The sequence below is a fragment of the Agelaius phoeniceus genome, chromosome 5 (assembly GCF_051311805.1).
Source record: "Agelaius phoeniceus isolate bAgePho1 chromosome 5, bAgePho1.hap1, whole genome shotgun sequence".
NCBI lineage: Eukaryota > Metazoa > Chordata > Aves > Passeriformes > Icteridae > Agelaius > Agelaius phoeniceus.
The window spans coordinates 45277869-45305508 of NC_135269.1; the positions used below are offsets into that span (position 1 = coordinate 45277869).

General features: G+C 41.1%; 1 protein-coding gene across 1 annotated transcript in view; it reads right to left on the reverse strand.

The window, feature by feature from the left end:
• Nucleotides 1–26371, reverse strand: part of PDZRN4 (PDZ domain containing ring finger 4) — a 230550-nt gene extending 204179 nt beyond the window's left edge. The window contains exons 1-3 of the mRNA XM_054631745.2: nucleotides 25730–26371; nucleotides 23360–23446; nucleotides 19515–19619 (exon numbers count right to left, since the gene is read on the reverse strand). Coding sequence (XP_054487720.2) covers nucleotides 19515–19619; nucleotides 23360–23446; nucleotides 25730–26371 — 834 coding nt within the window. The remainder of the gene's footprint in view (nucleotides 1–19514; nucleotides 19620–23359; nucleotides 23447–25729) is intronic.
• Nucleotides 26372–27640: the final 1269 nt, after the last annotated feature.

Below are 27640 nucleotides of genomic sequence, written 5' to 3' on the forward strand. Positions count from 1 at the left end.
AGGAAAGTCCACAACATTTTCAGTCTTTCAATAAAAAGGAGAAATAGGTATTTCCAAATAGAAAGAAGAGACATATATGCTTGCCTGTGATTAGAAGTTTGTACTTCATTATTAATCTTCAAAAGCGAACAAAGTGATCAATCCTATTCGTCCTTCCTAAAATTAATCTTTTTTTAAGGGAGTATATAATTACCAGATCATTTGTAACGATGCTTGGCAGCCTGACTTTGCAAAAAGAAATCCTGTGGAAATATTTAACACTGAGATTGTTCATGTCCTAATACTGTAATTTCATTTAGCTGGTCTCAAAAGCTATACATGAGTAAGTAGATTAGAGGTGTATCAACAAACAAGCACACACTGAAGTCTCAGAGTAGCTACAATCATTTTTGAAAATCATCTCATTTACAGGCCAGAATTTAACCAATCAGCAATAACAGGTTTTACATTGCATAGTTTTCACAGTGATTTTACATGACAGATCCAGAAATGTTAATATATATATTTATATAGACACACGTTTTATAACAAGTTCTGTGTGTATGCAGTACATTGTGAATACACACCGGCAAGTGTTTGTACTGGGACCAGCACTGTTTGGTGCCTTTGGTGACACAGACAGTGGCACCCAGTGCCCCTGAGCAGGTTTGCTGGTGACACTGAGCTGTGTGCTGTGGTCAACATGCTGGGGAGAAGGGCTGGCACCCAGAGGGACCCACACAGGATTCATGGGGGGGTCTGTGCAAACCTCATGAAGCTCCAAAGGCCAAGTGCAAGGTCCTGGGTCAGGGCAACCCCAAGCACAAGTACAGGCTGGGCAGAGAATGGGCCCTGAGAAGGTCTCAGGGCTCCTGGCTCATGAGAAGCAGGCAAGGCCAAGGGCACCAGGCAGAGCTGACTGCACAGCCCTGGAGAGGAGCACTCCAGGGCTTCCTCCATAAAATGAGAGCTATTTAAAGACTGGATAAATGGCACATTCCCAGCAACTGACAGCCCTTGCCAGGAGCAGTGGACCAACCCAGCAGTGGGACTCTTGCATGCTGCACTCCAACCTGTAGATGCAGACTAGCTGCAGGCACACCATGTAGGTCAGACACTGCAGGTATTGGCCCTGAAAACCCAGCTAAGGGTTCTGACGTGGCAGCCTGATGCAGCAGGAGGGAAGGCAGCTGAGGTCTTGACTCAACCAGCATAAGTTCTCTCACCTTGCTCCCCATGTCCTTTTTGTTAAAACACATTCATTAACCCATTTCTTATCAGTGGGTAAATCTGATTCACTGAATGACTCAGCAGCATAGCTTTGTCTCCCAGTTTTTTGGATGTCCACACCCAGAGAAGTCAATTGTTTCCTAATTTTCAAAGGACCTCTAGGATCTGAAACTAATCCTTGTCATACTCAATCAGTGCTTGCTTTTCAGGAAATATATGTAAATTAAAATAATCAGCTTGATTAAGCATTAAAACTATTATCAAGTGTTATTATCTGGATTTCCCAGACTCTTACAATATTTTCAAATTTATAATCAACCATAAGCCAATATTAAGCAGTTGGATTAGAAATTGTCTGCATCAACCCAAGGAAACTTCCTGACAGGATCAACAACAGTAATTAAACTAATTAAACATCACTGGCAGCTAACATTATTGAATGAAGTAAATCAAAAAAGAGGAGGTAGGGAAGCATGTTTGCATTATGAGGAAGTCACAATCTTGTTGAATTAGCATTATGCACCATGGTCTGTAGATCTTGATTCTGAAAACTCCCAGAACTCTTTAATGACAAAATACATGGAGTGAAAGCTCTGATTAGACACAAAGATCAGCAATAATTAATCAGCAGCAGACTCACAGGAAGGCATAAGTTACAGCACTGCCTCCCAAGCCGTTTCAACACTTGCAAGAGTAGATTTAGCAGGCAAGCTATACTCCACATCAAAGCATGGGAGGCCAGAGGAAAGAGCCATCATCCTTTGGTTACCAGAGCTGCAGCCCAGCACATGAAATCAGAGGATACTATTCACTGCAATCTGAATAATATTGCTTTGTGCATTAACCAAGCTTCTCTATTTTTACAGCCTTTTTTCAGTCTCAAATCTGCTTATATCTGTAAAACCAAGGATCTGTACATTTTGATTTTGTCTCTCCATACAAGTCCCTTGGGAGCAAGCACAGATTGACTCTAATGGCAACGCTGCTGATGGAAATGGGTTCTGCCCCAGAGAACCGTGGCAGCTTCCAGCTGATCCTGGAACCTTTTCCACCACAGCAGCTCCATTTCCACCCTCAGGCAGTTCCTGCAGGTCAGTCACTTGCAACACTCAGCACCTAATGTGAAATGACACAGACCTCTGCCAACTTCCCATGAAATGGGGTGGTCTACATCAAAATCAGGTATGAAAACTAAGGTACATAATACAGCTTGCCTGTGTATACAAGTACACGCATTCAATTAATTATGCACACTGGACTTTTTTTGAAGGAGGAGGTTGTTACTTTTGTCATAATTTTTAAAACAAGTCTCTGAATTCCACAAAGCTTCTACAATAAAAATAAACTTACCAGTCTTATTTATAGAAAATTAAACAGCAATGTCTACAGAAATATTTCCTTTGGAGTTTCTTGATGGTAATAAAATTACTAATAGTATAAATGCCTCCTACTGAAAGGGCAAATTCGTTCATCAATACTAGAGTATTATCTAGCTGTTTATTTATTATTTATTTATTTTAATCATTCAAAGTGAGGAAACAGAATGAATGAAATATACTACTATAGACACTTAGCATTTTATCACAAGTCAACTTGTGCAATAATCTCTCAAGTTTTGAACTCTACAATGAGCCAAGAACAGTTTTATAGAATCACCTCCACAGCTATTGCAAAGAGCAATAGCCTCTGAGCACCCAGTATATTATATATCTTTAAGCAGCAGTGTGTAACACAGCACTGAGGAAAAAGGAGGCAGATCCTGCAACAGTCCTCATCTTGCTGATGTCCTCTGTTTCTTAATGCATCTGTTCAGGTACAGCAAGGAGTCTGTGTGACTACTTTGAACAAATGAGCATTCTGTGGACAGAGTCACTAATAGAACACCCAGCTAGTCAATGGGGAGTAGCCATGGCTCTACTCCACAGTACTGTTATTTATCCATTGATCCAGCCTTTCAGCTCCAACTGTTTGGGCCCAGGTCCCAATCAATTGGGTTTCCTTCAGAGGAATCATCTCAGAACAAGTTTACATGACACAGACTCCAACAGCTGCTCTTCAACCTGACTCTATACGAAGAGAGCCACTCAAATATCAGTAACTACCCAAGACCTCTCCACCTGGCAATGCTGTAAAGCCTTTTTCAATTGTACTTTGACTTTACTTACGTAAAAAGGGAGAAAACCAGAAGCTAAAACTCAAATGTCAGGTTCTCAGTGCAAAACCCTGACACAGTAAAACAAAGTCTTTGCCAAGCAATTAAGTTCACAGAAGATAAGGAGATGACAAGAATTAAACTCATTAATTAACTACATAAAGCTGCTGATGACAAGACTGGAGAGTGCTGGACTCTTCTCCAATTGCTGCTGCACAGTCCCTCCTAGCATCTCCTGCCCCACTCTGCACACAGGAACATGACCACCTTCCTCTCCTTACTGACCTTACTGAGAGCAGCTCATGGCTTCAGTCATGTGCCCCTTGACTTCTAATATGTTCTCTAACAGCCTTATCAAACAGCAGCAAACAAGTGCATGAAAAATAAGAAGAAATAAGAATGGTTTCTTTGATGATGATTGTGGTCCCTCACTCAGAGCTGAAGGCTTCTGCACCAAGAACATGAGAAAAGATGCCAGATGCATGAGCAGAGGGGAAGAAAGAGTTAATCTCCAGGAAATAGAGAGAAATACAATGAAAGTGTCACCATTTCTTCAGTTCAGCTAACTGCCATTAACATGCATTATGTGAAAAACAGAAGTGATTACAGATGTGCAAGAAGGAATCAAAGTTTTTGAAATATTTTCAGCAGGATTTTACAAAGAAATACTGAAAACATTTTCTCTATTCTCAAAACCAAGTAAGAAATATTTCCTACAGTAAGATTTCAGATAAAAGCATGAAGTAAGAAGAAAACACATAGGTCTACTCTTCTTTGCGTTTGCCCATGGCTTTCAATTAGTATAGAGCATTTGTGTTTAACAGACCAATGTTATTTAAGATTTAAAAAGCACTGATTGTTCTTTTTTGAAAAAAAAGATTAACAAGACGACAAAAAAAAAAACCCTTTCACCTAATACACAAATTGCCTGGAAACATTTTTTAATGAACTTTAAAAGTAAATGTAAATATTTATGCCAGACTGAACTTCCTCAGCTCACAGGTGATTTTAGATAACTACATATACACATATAAACATCCATTTGTTGTATATTTACATGTCATTATGGATATAGCAATTGAAATATTTTAAATAAATGTTAAAGTGTGGCTGATTCACCTCAAGGTACACACTTGCAGATGATTTCACTGCAGTTTGCTTCTCTATGCAAGTCCCCAACACCAAAATGCACACAGACTCTCCAGAAAACTTTTCAAAGACCCACACAGACCTGAAACCTCTGGAGAACACATGCATTTTCTTGGTTATCCACAAAGAGAAGAGTTCTAACCACTGCATTACTATCTCAGTTTGGAGCAATAAGACAAGACATTACCAGAATTCTACAAAACAGTTCAAAAGCCTCACAAGTTCTTGAAGAGTTACTGGAGGAAATAATGAGTGCATGCATTTAAGTCAGTCTCTTTTGCTCCCCACCACTCCTTATGCAGACTGAAAGCTGTATTGCAGTATTCATGCAAACACTGGCACTTGAAAAAAAAAATAAATCCTTTAAAGTGGTTACAATTTTAGACTTTGAGAAAGAGAATCGAATAATAACATGCTTTAGGTTTTGTTCAGCTCTGAATTGGTCAGGCTGTTGGACTAGATGATTGCAGTAGGTCCCTTCCAACTGAAAATAGTCTATTCTCTTCTAGTTTGTTACTCACAGTGCCTTTGGATCTTAAACACTTCCAAACCCTCACATGTGAAACAGTAGTTTGAAAAACAATAGCAGCTGCCTTCTGAACACCGAAAGGTACAGCTCACAAATTCTAAAAAGGAATTTTAAGTCCCATCCCAAAAGCACAGTTTTACAGTCATACAATGGCTGAAGTTGGAAAACAGTTGCAAGGGAAGTTAAATAATATCCAGAGTGCACAGCTGAAAAACCATGTAAAGAAAAGAAAATCAGACTGGAAAAGTCTGTTTAATAGATAAAACTTCAGCTGTTCCTTTTATATTATCCCCTTGTGTCTGACATGCTAGTCCATTAATATCTGAACTGTATCAAATAAAATGCTACAAGACCTACCATTAAAAAGTATTATAAGAAATTGATACTGAACATTAAACATTGACACTTAACATTAAACATTTGTAACTTTCTTTTAGTCTGACTCATATTTAGATTGCTATTTTGTGATTACAGTTTACACTGGTGCTTGTGCTTTTGCTGCCAAGCGTTCCCTGTTTTCTCTGTAGCCTTCAAAAGCTCCAAGGTACTTCTACAGCCAACATCTTCCAAATGTAGTTTTTAATGCCTCCCCACAGAGGCATTCTCAGAACCAATGCATCTCCCATGTGTGTATCCTAAAACCTGATATGCTTGTCCAGGGCTCAAATATGCATGTTGAAACTGAGTGGAAACATCCAACCATGAAACTCCAGAATAAACTCTGGATACAAAAATCAATGAAGACAACTAAGAAAAGGAAATGTTATTTTGCAGGAAGCAATCTCCACATCTCCTTATTTGTCAGTCCTGGTCTAAAGAAAACCCAAAAAACCCCAAAACAAAACAAAACCCAAAAAGAAACAAACAAACAAAAAACCCACCAAAAAACTTCGATAAACTTAAGTAAAAATATATAATAAACCTCTCCATGCCAGTTTTAATGAAAACACCATTTGCCCAAAAGCCTTCCAAAATTTTCAACTGTCTTAGTTTGATAAATGATGCTACCCTTCTTCCCTTTTGTAACTTAGACCTCTATGCAAAATACTAAACCCAAAAGCAATAAAAGTGCAGATAAAAAATGCTTACTTTGAGCAATAGTTTTTATTGTTCTCTTGCCAAAAGGAGTCTCAGTCTCAGTACCAGCCTCTCAATCTTTGCATGGTCTGTTTCTCTGAACAAACTCCATCTCTCTGAAGACTGCCGAAAAATGAAGCATTGCTCTGCTGCTTTCGATGCCTGCTGCCCTGAACCATTTCAAACACACATCTGCACCTTCACTTGCTAAAACCCATTACCAAGGCTCCACAAACACCCATTCAGACTCCTCCACAAGCTGCCAGTATCAGAGTTTGCTGGCTTCCACAAAGGCACAGGGAACAGTCAAAGCTGAGATCCAGCACGAGCCCTCAGCCGACACAGGGGTTCGTTCTTCTCTGCAGCAGAGCCAGCTAAACCAGAGTCACACCAACCATCCCTCAGGGGACACAGACTGCCATCCTACTCTTGGGTTTACTTTATTCCAGTTGTAAAGATGTAGAGATTAACAAGACTGGATATGACATGAAACCATATGTTAGGTGATTTCAAAGTTAGTCCCTAAATAGGGAGGGTTTAACTGGAGCATTTCAAGTTGCATCCTTTTTCATGATAATTCCTGCCAGATTTTGAGTAACAACGTTTAAAATTTAGCAATTGAAATATCTGAAACATGGAATAAATCTTGATCTTGTTGTTGTATGCCTATTTTGCTTGGTTAGCTTAATGAAAAATTTAACAGTGAGAAATGTAACATTTGGACTATTGAGTTGGAGCAGGCCACCTCAAACGGGAGTACCACAGCATAGGAAGTAGATTCTGAGCCCAGTTTTGTACCTGAATGTCTCTCTTTGTACTTATGATGGCATTTTACATATTATGAGTTTCCATTTAATTAGTGAATTATATAATTCCAGAAGAATGGAATATCAGACCTATGTGAGACATAATATACAAAGAAGAATAAACTAAATTATATTATTTCTTCTTAAATTTTATTCATTCTGGAATGAAACAAGATTCAGTAAAGTTTGTTCTGACTTTAAATAGTGAAGACCTCTGTACAAAGAGCATTATCCCAACAATCTAACCCCAAAAGCACTAAAAAGCACTAAAAATATGTTGGTTCGTGTGAAAATTCCAGAAAGTTTAAGATGTATCACAAACACTTGCTTCAGCTGAATCTCATCTTAACTCAAACATCACTAAGTGAAATATTTCAGGTTGAACTAATCACATTTGCTAAAAAATATATGTCTAACTCATCTTCAATACTTGGAGAATGAGAAAATGTTGAGATATTTATCCATAGGCAGTATGAATCTCAAGTGTCCTGTGTGCTATAGGTTCTAATTTTATATTGGTTTGTGGGGCTTTTTTGCAGTGCTTTGAACACATAATCAGCACTCAAACAAGTAAACAACAAGCAGATAGCTTGACACAGGCTGGTGAACATCACTTATAATTGTTCTACTACTTAGTAACATGGATTCATCAGGGTTTGGCCAATCATTTAAAATGGTAAAATGCATAATACATGAACTCAGGGAAAGCTCAACTCATTTAAAATTGGAAAAAGCAGCACCAATGGTGTTGCTTGCAATTTATAATTAGACTCCACTGTTTTGTAGTAGTCTACCACACATTTCTCTGTCCAATCCATTAGTCTCAAGTCTCATTTCATTTTTTAGTGGATGAATCAAAGGAAAAACTTAGCAACTGGATTATGGAGTTCAGGCTTCTCATGTCAGAACAGATCTTTAATGGCTCCAAGCTGAATAGACAAGTTTTTGAGAGGACAGGGTATTTATCCACTAAGTAGCAACTCTGATTAAGAAAGCAGGAGTGGTTATTTTTTTTGTTTCAAAGTACATAAAAAGAGAGAGACAAATGCAAGGCAAGAAGTCAATAATGTACCCAGAGAGTTCTTCATTTTCTACTAAAACTCCCTGAAACACTTGGTAATGCCCTCAGCAGAATGGCTGTAATGGACTGCAGGGCTCTGACCAACATAAAATGAGTTTAAGGAATTGGATGAAAACTTTGCTCTTCAGTAGCTCTGCTAAGGAATTAACAGCACTGTCTGAACAGTTCACTCTCTGAAAAGTATTCTGAAATGTCATAGTGTTCTTTAATCTTTAAAATATTGTCCGTGGTTTGTGCTAATTAGAAGATTCAATCTCTGGGCTCAGTGATGAATAGTGATCCTTTATATTTCCATTACTCCATAGCAGGGAAGAAACAAAAAATACAAAAAAATCCCACATTCTTAGTACAAGGGCCAGTACTTAAGTGACTTAGAAAAGAAGGCTGAAAACAGTGGTCTACATTTATCTAATGAGAAATTCTAGCAGTAATAAGAGTTCTTTAAAAAAATTATTATTTGAACCATTTTTCCTTCTTCCAGTTTCTTTTTATATTGAAAAAAATAGAAATATTTGTCCTAGCACTCAGACTCTCCCTGCTCTATTTTTAAATAAAAATGAAAAATAGAGAAATCATTACAAATACTTTTAAAAAAATAATAAGGCACTTTGAGTATTTGGAAACACAAAAGAACCCATATATTTTTGAAAAATATCATACTTATTCTGCCTACCACTCAAAGAAAAAAAATCAAAAGGTGTGCTAGAAAGAGCATAATGGCTTTAACACCATTCTCTTGGTAGCTAGAAGGTAAATTTCTGTTTAAAAATGTCTCAAAACAGCCAGTTTTCCATATAATCACACACTTAAAGCATACCAAAAACCAGTTGCACCAAGCACTCGGAGATTTTATGGAGAAATTTAAAAAAACAACATGCAAGTGCAAGTTAGAAGTGCAAGTTATAGACTTAAAGTGTAAGGCAGAAATTGCTGCTACACATCTGGCACTAGCACGAGGCATCTGATTTGGATCAGGGCTCTGAGCACTGCAGAGGAAGTGAAGGATTCAACTTTCTAGTCCAAATGCTGGACATTGTACACCTCAAAAAATGCAGCTAATCTGCTCAAGAAGGGCACAACAGCCTGAAAGCTCCTGGAACATTTATCTTTTAGGTCACAGTAGCAGCTACCAGAGAAAGCTGGGGGCCAGGCAGAGAGAGGTATGTGCTCAAAAATCTTGCTGACAGCATGAAGACCATATGGCTCCTTGTTTGCCATGTGCCAAGGACTCGCCTAAATCAATCAGACTGTAACAGAGAAGTGTAGGGATCCAGATGTTTTAATTCACTCAAGACAGCAAATCCCTTCCATTTAAAATAGCATGCCTTCTTCCCACAAGCTGCTGGAAGGACTTCAGATATTTACCCTCTTGATCAGCGTGGTTAAAGAAACAAATGCAAGATTGAGAGACTGTACTTGGAAACAGATGAGCAAGCTCTGAGCCTCTGGGTCTCTCAAATGTTGGATGCTCCAAATAGGAAGGGAAAGACAGAAAAAGGGAAAAACCCTCACATTCTCTAGCAACCCATTTCAGAACTTCTCCCACATTGGGTGACCTCTTCTAGACACAAAGAATCAGAAGTCATCCAATTTTAAAATTGTTAAACCATTTAACAGGTGTTTGGAATACAGTGATCTTCAAATAAGGTTACCATACTTAAAAACTAAGTAGAAATCAGCAGGATGTGAACAGTTCTAAATTTTTTTCCTGTAATTTCTCCCATTCCCTCTCTATTTCCCAGTCTGGCTACTTGAAAGACAAATATTTTCCTCAAAGAAAAATTATGTAAAGACATATCCTGTAAATAACATGCATAAACTTTCTATGTAAATAAACATAGGAGCCATTACTTATTTTGTCAACAATATTTCATAAAGAAAATGCCTTCCAAAATAATTTGAATTAAGAAACAGTGTTGAGTCATTCTGCACTCCTTTCCTGCAGCAGTTATGATTCAATCAAGTTGGGTCTACACTCAAAGTTGTAAAATTACATTTGCAATTCCAAACAAAACATATATTTACCAAATCGTCTGTGTATTAGTAACAAATGTACTTTGCTTAGCATATTTGATTTTACTAAGTATAGTCTTTGTTGGTGGTTTGAAGTGGCCACATCGGCTCTTGCCAATTAGAAAATTGGTTTTTCCATAACAGTATGGCTTCAAATGCTGCAGAATTTTTGGACAGAAATTTTGGAAGTTTAATTTTGGAGAGAAGTTACCAAAGAAATTTTTTTTTTTTAACATTATCACTTTTACTTTCAAAGCATTTGGAAAGCCCAGTGCTGTACATGCTTCTTACTACTCCTATTCAAAAGTTCTAAGGAGGAACATTCTCCTATTCAACACACTGCTGTATTTCACAGCTTAAAAACTGGATCATTAATTTTTTATGTGAAGCCTTGAATAATTACTTCATTTAGAGCATTTCAGCATTGGAGAACACTAAAGGCTTTTTTCATTCAACCTCCAATTATAGACAACAGTGATTACCTACTCCTTAAAAATATAACTAGCTGATTAAGAAAAAGAAGAGATCAAAGCCCTTGGAGCTCATATTCTTGGGATTGCAACAATCAATTCAGTGACTTGAGAAGATTCTGCATTCGCACAACACATGTAAGCTGTCAACTCCTCTGACTGTGAAGTTGTCTCAACCACAATAAAGAGAAACCTTCATGAAAGGCTGAAGAATGCTCTTTTCACTTTCTGAAAATGCCAAGAGCTTCTGGGTGCCAGCAGCATGTGCTGTGAGAGACACGTCTTCCTCACACATCCTTCAGTTCTAAGCACCAAACTCAGCATGGTCTCAGACTTTATCAGAGCTTTCCATGGCTGGCCTTGCCATCAATTATTTCCATTCTTCTTGATCACATGAGCCTCAAAGGGTTAGATCTCCCTGATACCTCCTAAAGTCCTCTCTGAAGCTTCTGACCTTTTCTGGTCTTTATGTGATTGACAAGGCTAAGGAAAGTCACTGGAGAATGCCTTTCCTGCTCTCAGATTTCCACAGTTCACCAGGTTAGGGTACCTGGCTCCACAGCAACCATCAAGTTCACCCTATCTCTAAGACAGATTTGGACCAAGACCAAGGCAATGGTACACAACCTACAGCCCAGTTGTCATGGAGATTTGGCTTATCAATGGATGAGAAAGCACTTTCTTCAGGGTTGCCCAAGATCATTCCCAGAGCAAAGATCCAAGAGAAGGGTTTTCACACAAGACCTTGCACCTTCAGCAATAAAGATACATTTCCATGATCTTGTCTTCTCTAACATAAATAGACACTGACATGTAAATATATGTATATGCAAATACTTGGAAAATTCCTAAACAAAACACTCCCCTACATATGCCCTCGTCTTCCTGGGAAGGGGATGAAAGCAACAGCATTTGACAGCTGTTAGACAAGTTGTTTAATGCATTCCTGAAAGTGTTTAATGAACACCTCACACAAACAAAATTTCCTCTAAACCTACTACCTCAGCTACATATAAAACTGCATTGCTCTGGCTGCTGGGCAAGAGGGAAGGATGCTCAGGTCTTGTTGTTTTGCAAGGTTTACCTTAAACCATTAAAAAACCCCAAAAATACTCATGGAAAGGAAGAGAAAGATGACATGCAGCAAAGTCAAGATCAAACAGGGCCTCTAGGAAGATGCTAAGCTTCAACTTGCCAAATTTCTGACACATTATACCTCAGGGGTGAGATCAGACACTTTCTGAAGGAGATGGGTGTGACCAGGCCTTCACACGATGCTGAGGGATCTGTGGCCCATGGTAGCAACAGCATTTATGGGATCTTGCAGGTTCTTACATTACTCAGCTCTTCCACAGGTTAACCAAAATCCTTCCTACCTAACAACATTTCTGAGTTGCCAATTTAGCAACTGCCTAACTCTGCAGACCCAGTACAGTTATCATAGTTCTGCTCCAGTACTGTTCCCCCTCATTTACCTATCAGAGTTCATGACATTGTGTATAGATGATCTAATCTGACAATTCAGTGGCCCCTATTCCTACATGTCCTCCATTTCTTCCACACTTCCTATTTATGAGCAAGCACTAGAAAGTACTTCTGTGGAAACTTGAGGTTGGTGCTTTGTACTCTTTAATTGTAAAGTTTCCCATTTTTCTTTTTTGTTGCACATTCTACTTCACTCTTTCTCTTCTGCTCCTACAGTGATCCATCTGTTGTAGAGATCCCCCACAGTCAGAGCAAAATAGAAATATCTCATGGGAGAGCAGGGGTTATGCACATTCATGTGGAAGCAAGATCCTGAAGCCTCTTTCATTATGCCCAACGTAAGTTGCCTAAACAAACACCCAGCGTGGTAGAAGTAGCATAAAAAAACAGGGTAGAAGATGATTTTCACCACTTCTACTTCACATACTCTCTTGACTTCCTTCATGCTGGGTCACATTTCAGAAATACTCTCCCACTGTTACTTCTGCCCCATCTGCCTCATTCCATTCCAGCTACCACAGCATTGATTTTCTTTGCTTACTAGGAGCACTTTGCTGACCAAGATCCATGACTCCCAACCTGAAGAGACTTACAGAAAAGGACAACACTGTCTTATCTGTCAAATACACCAATTCTGCAAATAAACTAGTTGGAGAGTTCATCTGATGGTCATATTCCAACCACGTTTGGCATTTCCCTCATTTTTTAGATAAAAGCACTGTGAGCATACATATTTTCACAAAAACAACGCAGCATTATACTTGCACATGTGCCTGGTTTCTCTGTGAGTACAGGACCAAGCAAATACAGAAAACCCTCCTACAGGCTTGGGCCCCTCTAAAGTTGCATCCACAGCAAGTTCTCAGTATATATGTCAGATTAAAAGACCCCACCTCTTAGAAAACAAGGCATTTTAGAATTTTTTCACGATGCTGTACTACACAGATATCCAAAAAGTATCAAATATTTTGCCTCTTTATGGATGTAAGACTTCATTCAGTCAACTAAGAGTTCAAATAGTGAATTTCTGTCCATAAAATCTTGCCTTTCACTATTTACTCTATCACACAAATTTCACCATTTCTTAAATATAATTTTGTTTTATTTCTTCCTGTTCTTTAGGACAGAAGCATTTTGCGAAGTCTTCATAAGACTAATATACTTCACCAAAAAAAACTCAAGATGCTTTAGGTCACAGAAAAATAAAACTCTCATTTTTCTTTTTAAAAACAGACAGTGAATTTTAAGTGTTTTTTGGAAGGAACATAACCTGTTTCTCTAAACACAATATTTGCATTTTAGTTCAGAGAATAGAGAGGAATGAAGGCACCTCTAAAGACCTGTAGCAAGTCCAGTCAAATGTAGACTGCTGATCTGTAAACTGAATTACAAAATTCAGGCATTCTAGGATAACTACAGTCAACTTCAGAACAGACAGTACCTTGAACACTAAGTTCCTTCACCTACAAGAGATCCAGCCTTCATGGCCTTTTGACAGTGGGCACCAGCAGCAGTAACCACCTTCAGCTAACACTTGCAGCTTGAGTTAAAACACAGAGGAGGAAAACCCTAAGTACTGGCATTTATTCAATTAGGGAACCCCATCTATCACATTTTAAAAAGTGTCCTAGGTAGAGGATTTCCTGGTTATCAGCATTTGCTATCTGTCCTCCCAAAGTCAAGGCACTGTGAAGTTAGAAACGCAAGTATCATTAAACAAAGTGTCATGTAAGATGCAAGACTGTCGAAGAAAGAGGGAAATTCTTGTGTATTGTCACAAGCCCTTACCTGGAAAAGGGCAGGACCAGTATTCCAGATAGAGCTCCCTGGAACTAGTGTCTGTTTCACACCAGATCACCACGGGATAATCCTGACTCTCTAAACACCTGCTGGCACCAAGCTCTGTTTGAGGAGGCTGGGTGGACGTTGGTCTAACACAGGAGAGCCTCTGCCTTAGTAACAAGGGCAATTACCTGGAGAGGTAAATTCTATCCTTTTCAGTGAGACACCACAACCAGGATCTCTTGCTTTTTGGAGAAGCACTCTAAGGCTTTCTGTTAAGTAAGAAAGCCAGCGGGGGCAGTAGCTCCAATTCAACCGAAGTTATGCAGGCCAGGTCACACCCCACTTAAAATATTTACTCAGACACATGAAGGATTACAGGTGTCCAAAAACCTGTATCTCAAAAGGTGAGGGAGAGGTGAAAAGATTCTACAGACATTTCTAAGCCTGTGGTTTCACTAATTTATTATGCCAGGGATCTTTCACACTAATTAGGAGTTATCTAATGATTGCAGGTGCCAAACCTGGTTACCTGCAGCATAATATTTTGAATTTGTTACAGATTTAAGAGAAATTAATATAGCTAAGGCATACTTTGATGCACTGAAAGCTACACCACTAAAATTTGTTATTTTATTAAACTTTCTTAGCTACCATACAGATTTTACTGGCCACATCTTATGCAGCTTTGTTTCAAAGTCATCCCAATCTTCTGGCTCTGATCCCAGCAAGACATTTTAAGACTCACTACTTCTACAGACATAATCTGACACTGGAGATTCTTAGCCAAATAAACATGACTAGTATCAAAGATTTTGCTTGAGCAACATAGTGAGTGTAATGACAGAAACATGCAGAAGATAAAACATCACAAGACTGACACACAGCACAGTCAGCACTCTGGCAATAGTTAAAAAAGTCTCTGTGTAGGCACTTAGCAGATGTAAGTTACTTCTGCCAGGATAAGCCTTAAGACTTCATCTTTATTGAAACTGGCTTTGCTAACATGTGCTTCAAAGCCATTGTGTGAATACTCTCCAAAAAACTGGAAAGAACAAAGGGAAACATGGAATACAGGATGAAGCCTTATTTATCATCCACTTATGGAGCTCAGGCTGCGTGAACAAAATTCACAGTCATGATATATAAATGCGTCTGTCTTATTTTTCAGACTTAAAGATCCCAGACTAAAAACGCTTTTCTTTCCCTTCTTCTCCATCATGCCTGCTTAATTCATGAGAATCAACTGACTAAAATGCAGAAGGACTTGAGAGTTTCACTTGACAGTCAAAAAACAGAAGTCTTTTCCTTGCAGTGCAAGGAACAGAAAAACACTTGAGCCTTTCTGTTGATGATGTGCTTACAGTTCCACATATTAATATTTTGGACTTCAACCTAGCCCTTTGCATACAAAGTTTTTCATTGCTGTTTTGTTATATGGCAAACCTACTTTGGCAATGTTAATTAACAAGGAGCAATGTTAAATAAAAAGGAGCAATGTTAATTGCTCCTTTTCCTCAAATTGATGAAAAAAAAAGTTCTTTTAAAGAAAAAAAAAAAAACAAAAAAAAAAAAAAAAACAAAAAAAACAAACCATCAGAAATTCTATCTGGATTGCAAGTTCTGTCCTGGTCATATATTTTCTGTAAAACATTGAAGTGATTAAAGAGTATTCTGCAAGACACTGTGACTTACAGATGGAAGACGGTGAGAAGAACTATCATTTTTTTTTATTTATTTTTATTCTAAAGCTGGGCTTAAAAAGAGAGGACACCACATGCCAATATCTGTAAAATTAGTATCATACAAACAAAAAAAAAAAACCAACTCAAATAACTAGTTCTGACTAGCTTGGTAACTAGGCTTTAAGTAATGTACTTGGAGACCTGGCCAATGTGGTGCCTTATTTATGTGAAGCTGAACTGTCTGCAAATTGAGATACAAGTTTTCCTCCATATGGAAAGAGCTGCTTTCAGCATTAACTGCTCAGAACTATAAGTACAGATAAAAAAACAGCAGGTGAATCACTTGTGTGTATCAGTAACATTGCTAAGGGTCATAGCTGTTTTATGCTGCCTTGAGGAGGTAATCAAGCATGAACAGGGATGAGCAATGAGTTTACTCAGTAGGAATGATTAGCATGCAGTAAAGGGGAGGTAAAATGATGCTGAGCTATATAAATGAGAACCATTCTAAACACACTTTAATAATATAATTTTCTCATAGATGAAAACAGAATTCTTTGAGCTACACAGACTAATAAACATCCCTGTGCACTACTTGCTGCTTGTCTCCTCTTGACAGGATTCAGAGGCAGGGTGGAAAGGAAGAAAGCAGAGATCCAAAAGGTAGAGCTTGAGTATCTGCTCATATCCAAGGGTTTCATGTTGGGAGTCACAGATATCAGTGCTGCATCTAGTTTTATGAGATGCATTTTACAGAAGGTGAACAGTTTTAGTCCTTGAAAACATGATGCAATCTCAATTTAAGGGAGCTAGATTTTTGGATTTAAACTTATAAAAGCATCAGAAGACCATGACATCTGCAGGAACCTGCTACATAGAAGTAATTTGTAAGGGTTTATTCTTGATGAATAAATAATGATCACTTGGGGCTTATAATAGGATTCCTGGAAACATATACATATATATATACACACATACATACATACATACATATATATATATAATATATCTATACACACACACAGAGACACATATATATACATATATATATAATATACATATGCACACACAGACATATATATATATGTATATATACATATATACATACACACACATGAGATATATATATATATATATAGATATAGATAGATAGATATATATATATCTCAAAGTGCTGCTTGTGCACATCACTGTCCCAGGTCAGCTTTACACTGCATAAACAAGTAATTTTTTCACAGAGGGTTGAACCTTTAATAAAGAGGATAACACTGTGCCTGAAACCTGTTCTTCAGCAGAACAGTGAAAACAATTAGCAAGGGTCCAGTGACCATCACTCATGCAGTCCCTTGACACAGGGGATCTGGGGCTGTCACCCTGTCACTCTCAAGCACCACCACGCTGCCAGCACACAGGCATCTGTTTCAGCTTTCAGGTCCTCATGCACAAAATATGCTTCCCTGAGGGCAAAGCCCAAATAAACACCAACCTTCTTCAAATGAAAGTGTCAGAGGGTCTATATCCTGGGCATATAGATCTCAAAAGCTTCCAGTAACTCCAGTCATTTGTGTGGCACTTTTACACTTAGAATAAATACCTCAAGGAAGAAATCTGATTCCTTCTCTTGGCATTCTTTCAAATACCTTAATTATTTGGCAATGTTGCTGCATAGATAATGATATATATAAAATAAAAGGCAACACCACTTATTTCTACCAGCCTTTGCTCTCAATTCCATCTGCCAGTGCCACAGGACTGTGAAATCCATTTGCTGCACTAGGTTGCCCATGAGATGGTCATCTGAAATTTGCAAAACTCACCACAGTCAACCATGTGCAGTTAATTTTTGTTAAACATGTGATAAACCACTGAAACAAACTACCTTCTTTATTTAACAATATGCCTTGAGAACAGATTTTCTGATTTAAGGGGATAGTTCTGTCCATTATCCCATTAGATACACATTGCTAGAAGCACCCCGGGCATCCCATTGCCAAACAAATGACTTAAGCTATCAAAGGCTCTAAAAACAACATCAGTTCCTTCTGCTCTTGATTATTGAAGAATGGCCCCATAAAATATCACCCATTAGATCAGATCACCAAAAAAGGGAAAAGCAAACAATAAGAAGTCCCACTTCCTATCAATTTCTCACCAAAACTCATATTCCATATACCTGCCAACATTTCTGAAATAGTTACACCACCCTGATTATTTCCTCACAGCAAAAGTTTTCAGAATGATCTTTCACAACAAACCACATCAGAGCTGGCAGGGCATCCCAGTGCAAGAAGACATTGATAGCTATGCATGGGAAATGAAAAATTCAGTGTTCTGACTCCAGATGTTTCCTGCATCTAGCATGGAGGAATAATTACTTCTTTTCTCCTCCTCTGTTTATTTTGGTCTAATAAAATTGGAAACACTGAAACATATACTAGAAATTTTGGCCTAACCCAAAATATTTTTAAAGGCTTGACTGAATACAGAAGTCATATACAAAGCTGTTGCATATTAATATGGTACTCCATTCAGAGCTGTATGAATACTTATGCTAGATTGGACCTATAACATCACACAGAACTGAAATCTGTTTCAGTATGACTTTATGCAGCCAGAATTTTTCAACAAGTAAAAATCAAGCATCAGTTATTTTGACATTTTGAGATTTGACCTCATATATAATAAATGTTGGTTTGGGACTTTATTCTTCCTTCTTCCAAAAACACTTCATTTTGTCATTAAAAAAACAAAGCACTATAAAAGCACATTAAATTAAAGCAGGAAGTGTTGAGCAAATGCATGAAGCTACATAGCTGGTCAGTCTGTTAAAAAAAACCCAAACACAATGTGGTAAGTGAAATAGTAATGTCAGAAGAAAATAGATCTTTACAGTATAAGGCTGCTGTTCCAAAAACCAAAAAATTGGATCTGAAAGCTTTTGTATACCTCAGGGAAATAGATATCTTGCAAGTTCAGTTCTGCTCAGCCCACTTGGTGTCTCCTAGAGATACATCTATCTGCCAGCCAAAAGCATAAGCTTTATTCTTCCAAGAAAATATATTCATTTGATTTCACTCACAGCTCTAGGCTCCCAACATTAAAAGCAATGCCAGCATTCAAACCCTCTTAGCATATGCTTTTAGTCCTTAGCAGGTATATAACACAAGAAACCAGCAGCAGAACTCTGCTGATTTGTCTTCCAATCCACTTATTTCACGTGTCTTTGTTCAAACACCCATCCCCCTGCAAGTTCACACCATGCTTCTAAGCCTCCCCTGAACTTGCAGAGCTGGAGTGACATGAGCCAGCAGAACGTGCTGTCACTGTGAGTTGGGTCAGAGCTGGGATGGCAAATGCCATCCTGGCAGCACTCTAAGGAGCCCATTTCAGTCACCCTTGTAAACTGCTCCTCTGAGATTTCTTACAGGGCTAATTACAGGTACACGTGCAGGCTAGACATCACCCTATTCTTCCAACTGACTTATTTTATTATTTATAGTTATTTTATGAGAAAAACTGCATACAATGCAGGAGCAAACTGAAAATTCTATGCTAGCATATTACATGACCATGAAAATGCTGTAGTGATTCAGGTGAGAACAACAGATGATCTCCTGCTGATCATACAGCAGGAAGTGCTTCCTCTAGTTGCTAAAGAGGTTTCACAGCAGTGCTTAGCAAGCCAACTTCTCTGCCTTGTCCCAGAGTCATGAAAATAATAGTCCCTACACAGGACAAAATCAGTTTCACTAAACCTGTGAATTTTCAGTCATTCATCTTCTTTCTCAACTTAATGAAAAGAAACACAAAATGCTTCTACTGCTTGCTATTTAAGTGTTGACACCTTTGATTCACCTAGATCAGCTTAATCCCCATACCAGTAAATTTATTACTTGTTGGAAAAATCCATCTTGTTCTTTAATTCTAAGAAACGTTCAAGCAGTTCAGTGTACAAGAATCATGTTCAGACACAGCAAAAGAGGAAAAATTACAACCTACTTAGGGTGAAAACCATAAAATCCTTTACTAATCTGATAATATGACAGACTAATCCATTGGTGTGGTTTCTTTCTTACCTCAATAATCTTGTCATTAATTTGCAGGCCTTCTGCTTTGTCTGCAGGTCCATTTTCCAAAATCTTTGACACATAAATTCCCTCAGCAGATTCCTCCTGGTTGTTCTGTATCAAGCAACAGGGAAATTGCAAAAAGAGCCACATTAGTACAAAAAATTGAGAGAGTACTAAAATCAGCAGCATTAAAAAATGTAAATCCATCTGAAATATGCAGCTCATTTTTTTAACTCCTTGAATTAAGAATTAAGCTCCTTGAGATTTTTTTAACTTGCTTAACACAAAGTAGCTATTAATCAAAAGGACAGAATTAATGAACTATTCCAGCAATTTTTATAAGATTATCCATTTACTTCCGGTTATTTTAGTCTAAATGAGACACAGTGTGCAACAGTAATCTGATCCCAGCTGAAATACTTGGAGCAAACCTCAGACTTCACAGCAGCCAGTGACTAGCACATAAATGCACAGTGGAAGACACTCATAAAAATGGATGCACAAGTGTTTCTCTCAGAAGGAAAAGGGCCCCTGCAGTACTGCTGCTTGCAAACTGCCTTACTGCATTTGAAAATAAAGCTCCAAGGAACAAAGTGACATGAGTTTGCTGGCATGTAACAGCGAGAGGATTTGGCTGGAACTGGTTAACCTCATAAATCCTATTCACATGGGAGGTTGAGAACTTGCTCAACTATGAAATCCACACAGACGAGCTGTGGACAAAAAGAGAATCCATCTCCAGCTGATCTCCATGCAACACTAAGTACAACTCACAGAAGGTCATATTTAAAACAGCCAAGTTATCTAGCACAGCTGCAACAATATAACTGACGTTGTTGTACAAGCTGGAATTACTTTATTTCATCACATCATAATTAAAAGTAGTTTTAAATAATTATTAATAAAGAACTAATGTCACTGCCTACTTGCAGGGTTTTAAGTGTTTATACAAATAATAACCTAGCTAGCAATAACTGAAGGATTTTTTTTCCAGCTGATTTATACTTTGGATTGCAGTTTATATGATGCCCATTTTCCTTCTGTGATTGGTGAATCCCTGACCAACAGCAAAGTTCATGTGTGCACAGGTCTAGGTCCTATACACTCATGGGGACAATGCTTATAACTTTTTCTATTAAGAAAACTGTGAAGACATATGTAAAACATACTTTATACAATGTGGCAACATTCCTACGGACACTTGACCCAGGTAGATTTAAGGTCAATAAATATTTGTTCAGCAAAATATTAGTCAGACTATGTTTTCATAAATTCCTCCCCCCCCCCCCCCTTTTTCACAGAGACTCATACATGTCAGGGAAGAAGCAAAAGGGAAACACAGTAACAGTTCTAGCAATATTTTGAAATGATGAACAAATAGATTTCCATTGACTTCCCATCTAGGCAGTGAGAAATGAAACTGATAAAAGAAGCATAATGGCCAATAGTGAAAATACAAGAGGGATGTGGTTTGGCTTTAACCTGAGAAAACAAAAAGCTAGATTATAGCACCTTCACCCACATAAAACTGTATTTTTTCCATCAGAAATTTCATTGACTTTTTTAAAAGCAATCTATGATCTGTCTAAATAAAAGGGTACTTCAGTCTGGCTTGTAGTCCCCATCAGTTGCATGTGCTGCTACCCACCACTTCTGATAAACATAGCACAAGGAAAACATAGCACAGGGCACACTGAGCTCCAGCACTGTCACCCAGCCCAGGGGCTGTGCAGCAACTGTGCCTGCAGCACACCTCCCTCCAGCCTGGCTTTGATGTGGCCTCCTCAGGGCTAGCAGTCCTCCCAGCCAGACAGAGCTGGGGCCCATCAAAGCAGCCTTGCTCCCTCAGAATAATGAATCACCTCTCAGGAGCACACTCATGAGAGGCAAGCTCCTTTCTGACAAAATAAAAGATGATCCTATGATGAGTTATTTCTTTCCTCTCCTCCTTCCTTCAGGTAGAAGGCAAACAGTGGGGATGCCTATTATGGGCTGAAAATAAACACAGCCAACAGAAAGTATGTATGTGCATTACCCAAGTCATCAAGAGTCACCTGCTTTCCAATGGAAAAAAGCTGCATTGCACTTGTAAAACACAACGTGATGGAGAACACACCCCCAAGCAGATGACTAATACAGAGACATCACTGTTCTGCTCTTCTGCTGCAAGAGCCAACGTTTCAACCAAGGGCACTTTTTCCCTGGACAGCCTGAACGTATGGAGCACTTTCAGGAACTCTGTCTCTTTGACAACTCCTGTTCCACTATTTAAGCTTTCCAGCAGAACTTTGTGTTTTCACTGTTTGAGTCAACTCAAGTATTTTTTCCTGTTCTCAGCTCCAGATACACTGAGTCTCACACTGATACCTGGGAAATGCCAATCAAAAGCCTGTAGTAGTCACATTTGTCAAAACAAGAACACAAAGGAATTTCTAAACTGAACTTCAAAGACTCAAAACCACCTGACACCCATCCCTGCCTCACAACCTCACAAACTTGTCTCCAAATGAGTGTTAATAGAAATTAATTTCCTTTTCTCCATTTGGCAATGTTCTCAACACACAGTGTTACAGACCTTCATGTATTCATCATTTACTCCTTAAAAATCACAAAGGAAAGTCTGACAGTTTGTGATACATATCACTGTTGCAGTATGCACTGTCAGCATACTGACAGTGCATACTGCATCTTTAAAGGACATCTAAGTCCTTTAAAGAAGCTCAGTTGCCATCCCAAGAAAACTGAGCACATGCTCCCCTTTCCCTGCAGTTCTACAGATGCAAATTAGAGACATCACAATGCAATCCAAAATAAAGATTGTCTGAATTTTGTTACTGCTGTACTCAAATATGAACATAATCGTGGCATGTGTGTTTTAACTTGTAGCCACCTGTTGTCTCATCCTTCCACTAGAAAAATCTAAGAAGCTCTTGCTTTGGATTTACAGCCCCATCATCTGATAACTGCTGGTCTTGATATTTACCCAGAGGGAACAGTAACTGCAGCATAGAGAGTGGACTGATGGGAACAGACTCTTTGGCACCACTAAATATAGCTTTAGAGCAGAAGATTGCCAAACTAATACACAGGGCAGGGTCCTACTCCCCTCCTCAACAACACTAGAAGGCTACAATTCTCCCCCCAACAAGAACCCGATCAGTACATAATTATTACCAACCCTTTTTAATCAACTATTAATTTTCCAGTTTAACAGGTTTCTTTACCCTTCATATGCAATGACAGTCCTGATTAATGCTTTTGGAAAGATGAAGTAAAAAAAAAAAAAAAGCAAGCATATTCATGTGTATATTCTAAGTGGGGGCTAGTGATCCTTATGCATATTCTGTGGTTTGCAATGAACTTTCTAAACCTAGACTGATGAGATTAAGATTCAGTATTGGTGAAAACCGTTTCAGTTCATAAAGAAAAATTGAAAGCAGGCATGTGAGAACAGGACATGTGCTTAAACTATCTGAGCTACAGAAGCAAACTTTCTTCTCTCCTGTAAAGGAAAAAAAAAAAAAAAGGCAAGCTGCTTCACAAAATTCCAAAGGCTTAATCCTGCAACAATGACTTTTACAAGTATTTCCATTGAACAGTTTGCATGGATACATATTATCCACATGGAAACTGAGTGTAAACCAGCCTAAGTTTTTAAAGAAAAAACACTATGAACGCTCTTCCAAAAAAATGAGAATAACACAATTCTCATGAGATAACATCCTCCAAACAATACTCCAGGTATACCTGATGATAAACAGTACTTCTATCTGAAGAACAGATTCCATACCTACTGTCATCAAAAGTTACTCTTAATTAACAGTGTCACCTAGAGTTACTTTTTGCATTACCTGATTGGGTCGTCCTCCTATAATATTGAAGCCCAAAGTGTCGTTTTCTCGGTGTAGCATGATCATCAATGGTTTGCGCGCTCCTCCCTAAGAAGCAAGAGATTAAACACTGGTAAAGAACACAGCCTCAATTAGAAGTTATTAAATGAAAACATTATTGCATGTAAGATTTTTAGCTGGAGAATATATAAGAAAAGGCTTGAAGGAAAACTGGAAAGACTTAGCACTGGAAAAAAAAAAAAAAAAACAAAGGAAAAGTCATGATTCACTGAAAAGTTAGCAGGTAACACCTGATTATCTCCAGTTAGCTTCAGCTGAACAGAAAAAAAGGACAGGTTTTGGGTGTGAGGAATGCTTGGCACCACTGAAAAAGTCAGAGCTCCAGATGCCTAGGAGTCTCTATAAACATAAAATTGCTATAAGTGTTGACACATTAAACATACAGACTAAAATATACAAAATTCTAATTTTCAGACCCCAAAGTCCTACCAGTACACATTTTAAAGCAACTTTCAAAGAACACAGGGAAGCTGAAAAACAGCTCTTTATCCCAAACTTTTTCTCTCCAAAAAGAAAGAATCCAAAACATCTGTAAAAATATGGGTTGTATTCTGAAAAAAGGCTTAAAATATAAAGCAGATACTGAGAAGCATAAACGGAGTAAAAGTTAAAAATGAGAAAAGAAAAATCTTTTCTTTCAGTGCACCAGGTGAATAATTAAAATTTTTTAAAAATTAAAAATTGGAGGCTTTAGCACAGCAAGTTACCTTGTTTTACGCTGAAACCCACATTTTATTAACTGTGTCAGTGACGTGTTTTATGTCCGGACGGTAGATTTGAATTTAATTCCGTGTGTTTTTACTGTACTGATCGTTTTCCTCCCCGGCGCTGAGCGGCGGCGATGCCCGGGCGGCAGCGCCCACAGCGCCCCCTCCCGGCGGCGCGGGGGAGCGGCGCTCCCGCCCGTCCCGCACCTCGGCCAGCGCCAGCTCCAGCTCCAGCTCCTCACCGGCAGTCGCGACACCTCTCCTCCCTTTCTTCAGCCACCGCTTTCCCCCACACCCCACCCCAGCAGTCACTGCTGGCCCACTCCACATGACTTTATCTCATCTGCCAAGAGATGAAGCAAGTGCATGAGCACACCTCTCTAAACCTCACGGACTAGCTAACCAGAGGAAACTTTAAAAAATTACTCAAGTTTTCAAACACAGTTACTCAATGCCACGAAGACCTGTGAGACCTGTATTCTGAGGCATTCTGGTGTCCTGTGAACAACGTCCCCTTTCCCATTTTCCATGCAGCAGGCATATGCCCAGCACACTACATTGCTTCTTCGGGTGTGAGTTTCACTGCTCAGACCTTTTCCACCTGGGATTTTGCTTCCCAAGAGCCCATGTAGATTTAGGTAGAAAGAATAATTCTTTGCATTAAAACACTTCTCACCACGGCTGCAATCAGCAATGCCTGAGCCTGCACAGTGAGCTTCCAGACAGGAATCAAAAACCAACCAGTTCCATCAGAGCAAGTGAAGCCAGCTCATCGCAATTCTCGCATGGTTCGTTTTGCCTAAGGAGCGTGTCAGTCTCTGGGCAATGCCCTCAGATCTGAGGGGAGAGCGCAGCACTGCTCCGGCCTCTGCTCATCAGAGGCGGTAGCCGTCATACCGTTCTACCAAAGCTTTACTGTCCTTTCGCCATCCTTTCCACAGTCGACAGTAATTTTACACTCAAGTTTTTCAAGATAACTTCTCAGCTGCTGAAATAAAAGTTAAAAGCCAGCTCCACGCCCCTGAGCTGCCGCAAGTACCCGCTGGAGCAAAACCAGCAGCAAGAGCAGCTGGGTCCCTGCGAGGCGGAGCGGTCTGATGCGGACACCCTGATCGGAGGAGCCAGGACCCGTTTGCCAGCTGCCAGCCCAGGAGCGAAGCCATCTCCCCTCCCGCCCCTTCCCCATCCGAGGCAAGCGCTCGGTCGCAGCCTCTGCCAAGCACTGCTGGGCTCACCGCAGCACAGGGTTCCGGCTACCGAAGAGGGACAGGCAAGAAGCGTGTCCCCAATGGAGGTGTTACAAAAAATCAGACAAAATAAAACTCTTCATCTGGCAACAGGGTCCGGCGGCTATATCTCCCCGAAAGAGGCGAGGGGCGGCTCGCATCGCCCGGGGGATGGACGGCAGGATCGGGCTAGGTTCCGAGCTGCTGTGGTGGTGACTGTCGGCCTCGGGGGCACATACCGCCCCGTAGTTCACTCGGCCGGTGGTTCACAAGTCGGGCACGGGAAAGGGAAAAGCAAAAGCAGGCTGGAGGAGAGCACAGCTGGAGGGGCGCGGACCGGGTCGCGCTGCCCCGCCGATCCCTGCCGCCGCACTCACCTTGCCGGGCTGGCCGCCCGCCAGGTCCCGGGCGATGCTGCTGATGTGGCTCATGTACTGGCCGAACTTCGCCTGGTACCGCCGCGCCGTCAGCTGCACCTCGCTCTGCAGCGCCGACAGCTGCGCCAGCAGCGACTTCTCCCTCCTGCTCCAGCGCAGGGCGTCCCTCTTCAGCTCCTGACCCGGCTCCGGGGCGCCGCCGCCCCGCAGCGCCCGCAGGCAGCGGTGCCCCCCGCCCGCCCGCGGCTGCCCCGCCGCGCTGCCCGGCGAGCGGCCCGAGGGGTGCCGGGCCGGGGGCTGCGGCTCGGCGGGGCCGGGCGGGCCGTAGCGGCACGCCGCCAGGTGGGCGGGCAGCTCCCGCAGCCGCACGGTGCGGCCGCAGCCCCGCGGGCTGTAGTCGCACTTGACCTCCAGCTCCTGGACGAGGCTGCGGAGGGGCAGGACGGGGCGCAGCTCGGCGGCCGCCAGCGGCCGGCAGCGCAGCGGGCAGCGGCGGCGCCGCGCCGCCCAGGGCAGCAGGCAGCCGGCGCAGAAGACGTGTCCGCACGGAGTGGACAGCGGCTCCTCCAGCACCCGCCCGCACAGCCCGCACTGCAGCTCCGCCGCCACCGGCCCCGCGAACCGCGACGGGTCGAAGCCCATGGCGCGGCCGGGCACCGCCAAACTTGGGGCGCCGCGACCCCGGCCTGGCCCCGGCGCCGCTGCAGCCGCTCCCGGCGGGCGGCGGCGAGGGGCGGGCGGAGGAGCGGGGCTGCGCCGGGAGAGGCGGGCGGCAGCGCCCAGACGGAGATCCCGGCGGCTCTCCCCACCCTCTCGCATTAGCTCCCTCTCCGCGGCGCTGCCGCCCCACGCCCAGCCCCGGCACCACCTCCGCCCTCCCGGGGCATCCTCGCTGCGCGGCGGGGCGAGGACCGAGGCGCGGGGACGCGCCGCCGCCCGGCCGAGCCCACCGCCCTCCCCGGGCGGGCACTGTCCCGGCGGGAGAGCTGTGTGCCCCGAGGGGCACTCGGGGCTGGGCAATGGTCGCGGACGGAGGGAGGGAGCTGAAAGGCTGTGGGACAGCGAATCGCTCAGGCTCTGACTGATGCACACTTGTGCTGGTAAATAACGCGCACGTGTGAGCACGCCTGTTTCAGGTCTCTCCAAAAGGCTTCCTCCTCTCTTTTCCTCCCGTTTTGGGATATCCGTCAGGGCACAGAATCCTGAAATCCCTTGTACTAGCGCTCTCTTTGTTGCCACACCATAAAGGAAATAAGTCAGGATAAGAAAATTACTTGTTGAGCTCCCTCAAACTACAGCATATGTATAAACAACACTTTGATTTAAAGAAAACCTAAAACACAGCAAAGTCTAGAAAAGCGTAGTTAGGATCAATAGCCGCTTGGATTCTACCCCTTCATTGCTGCACAACCCACAACATACACTGAAACATGAAACCCCTAACACATTCCCCACATAACTTCACTATTGAAAACACAGGGCCAGATTGCTGCCCCCAGCCCTGTGGAAAACCTCCCAGAGCAGAGAGGGATGGAGCTCTCTGAGGAGTTTCTTCAGTGGACTCCTTCATGTGGGGATCAGACACCATCATTTTTGGAAAGGATGACAGGTTTGGTCTGTCCAGGCTCGATCACAGGTTATTTCCCGGGCTGAGAACTTCTGAGGTAGAGTCAGGGTGTGTCCTTACCAGTTCTGCAATTTCTACTTCAAACACTGAATCTCAGGAGCATCCCTTTGGGAAAGCCATGGGGGCTTTTGAGACCCACTAATGAATGGTTCTTTTCTGTGACTAAAAAGACATCATGTGGGCAATACAGTAGAGACTTTTTTCTCCCCAAAGCAAGAAGGAAAACTCTGCACATATCTGCCCCTAGAACTGAATCTGGGATAGCAGATCTGTTATGGATACTC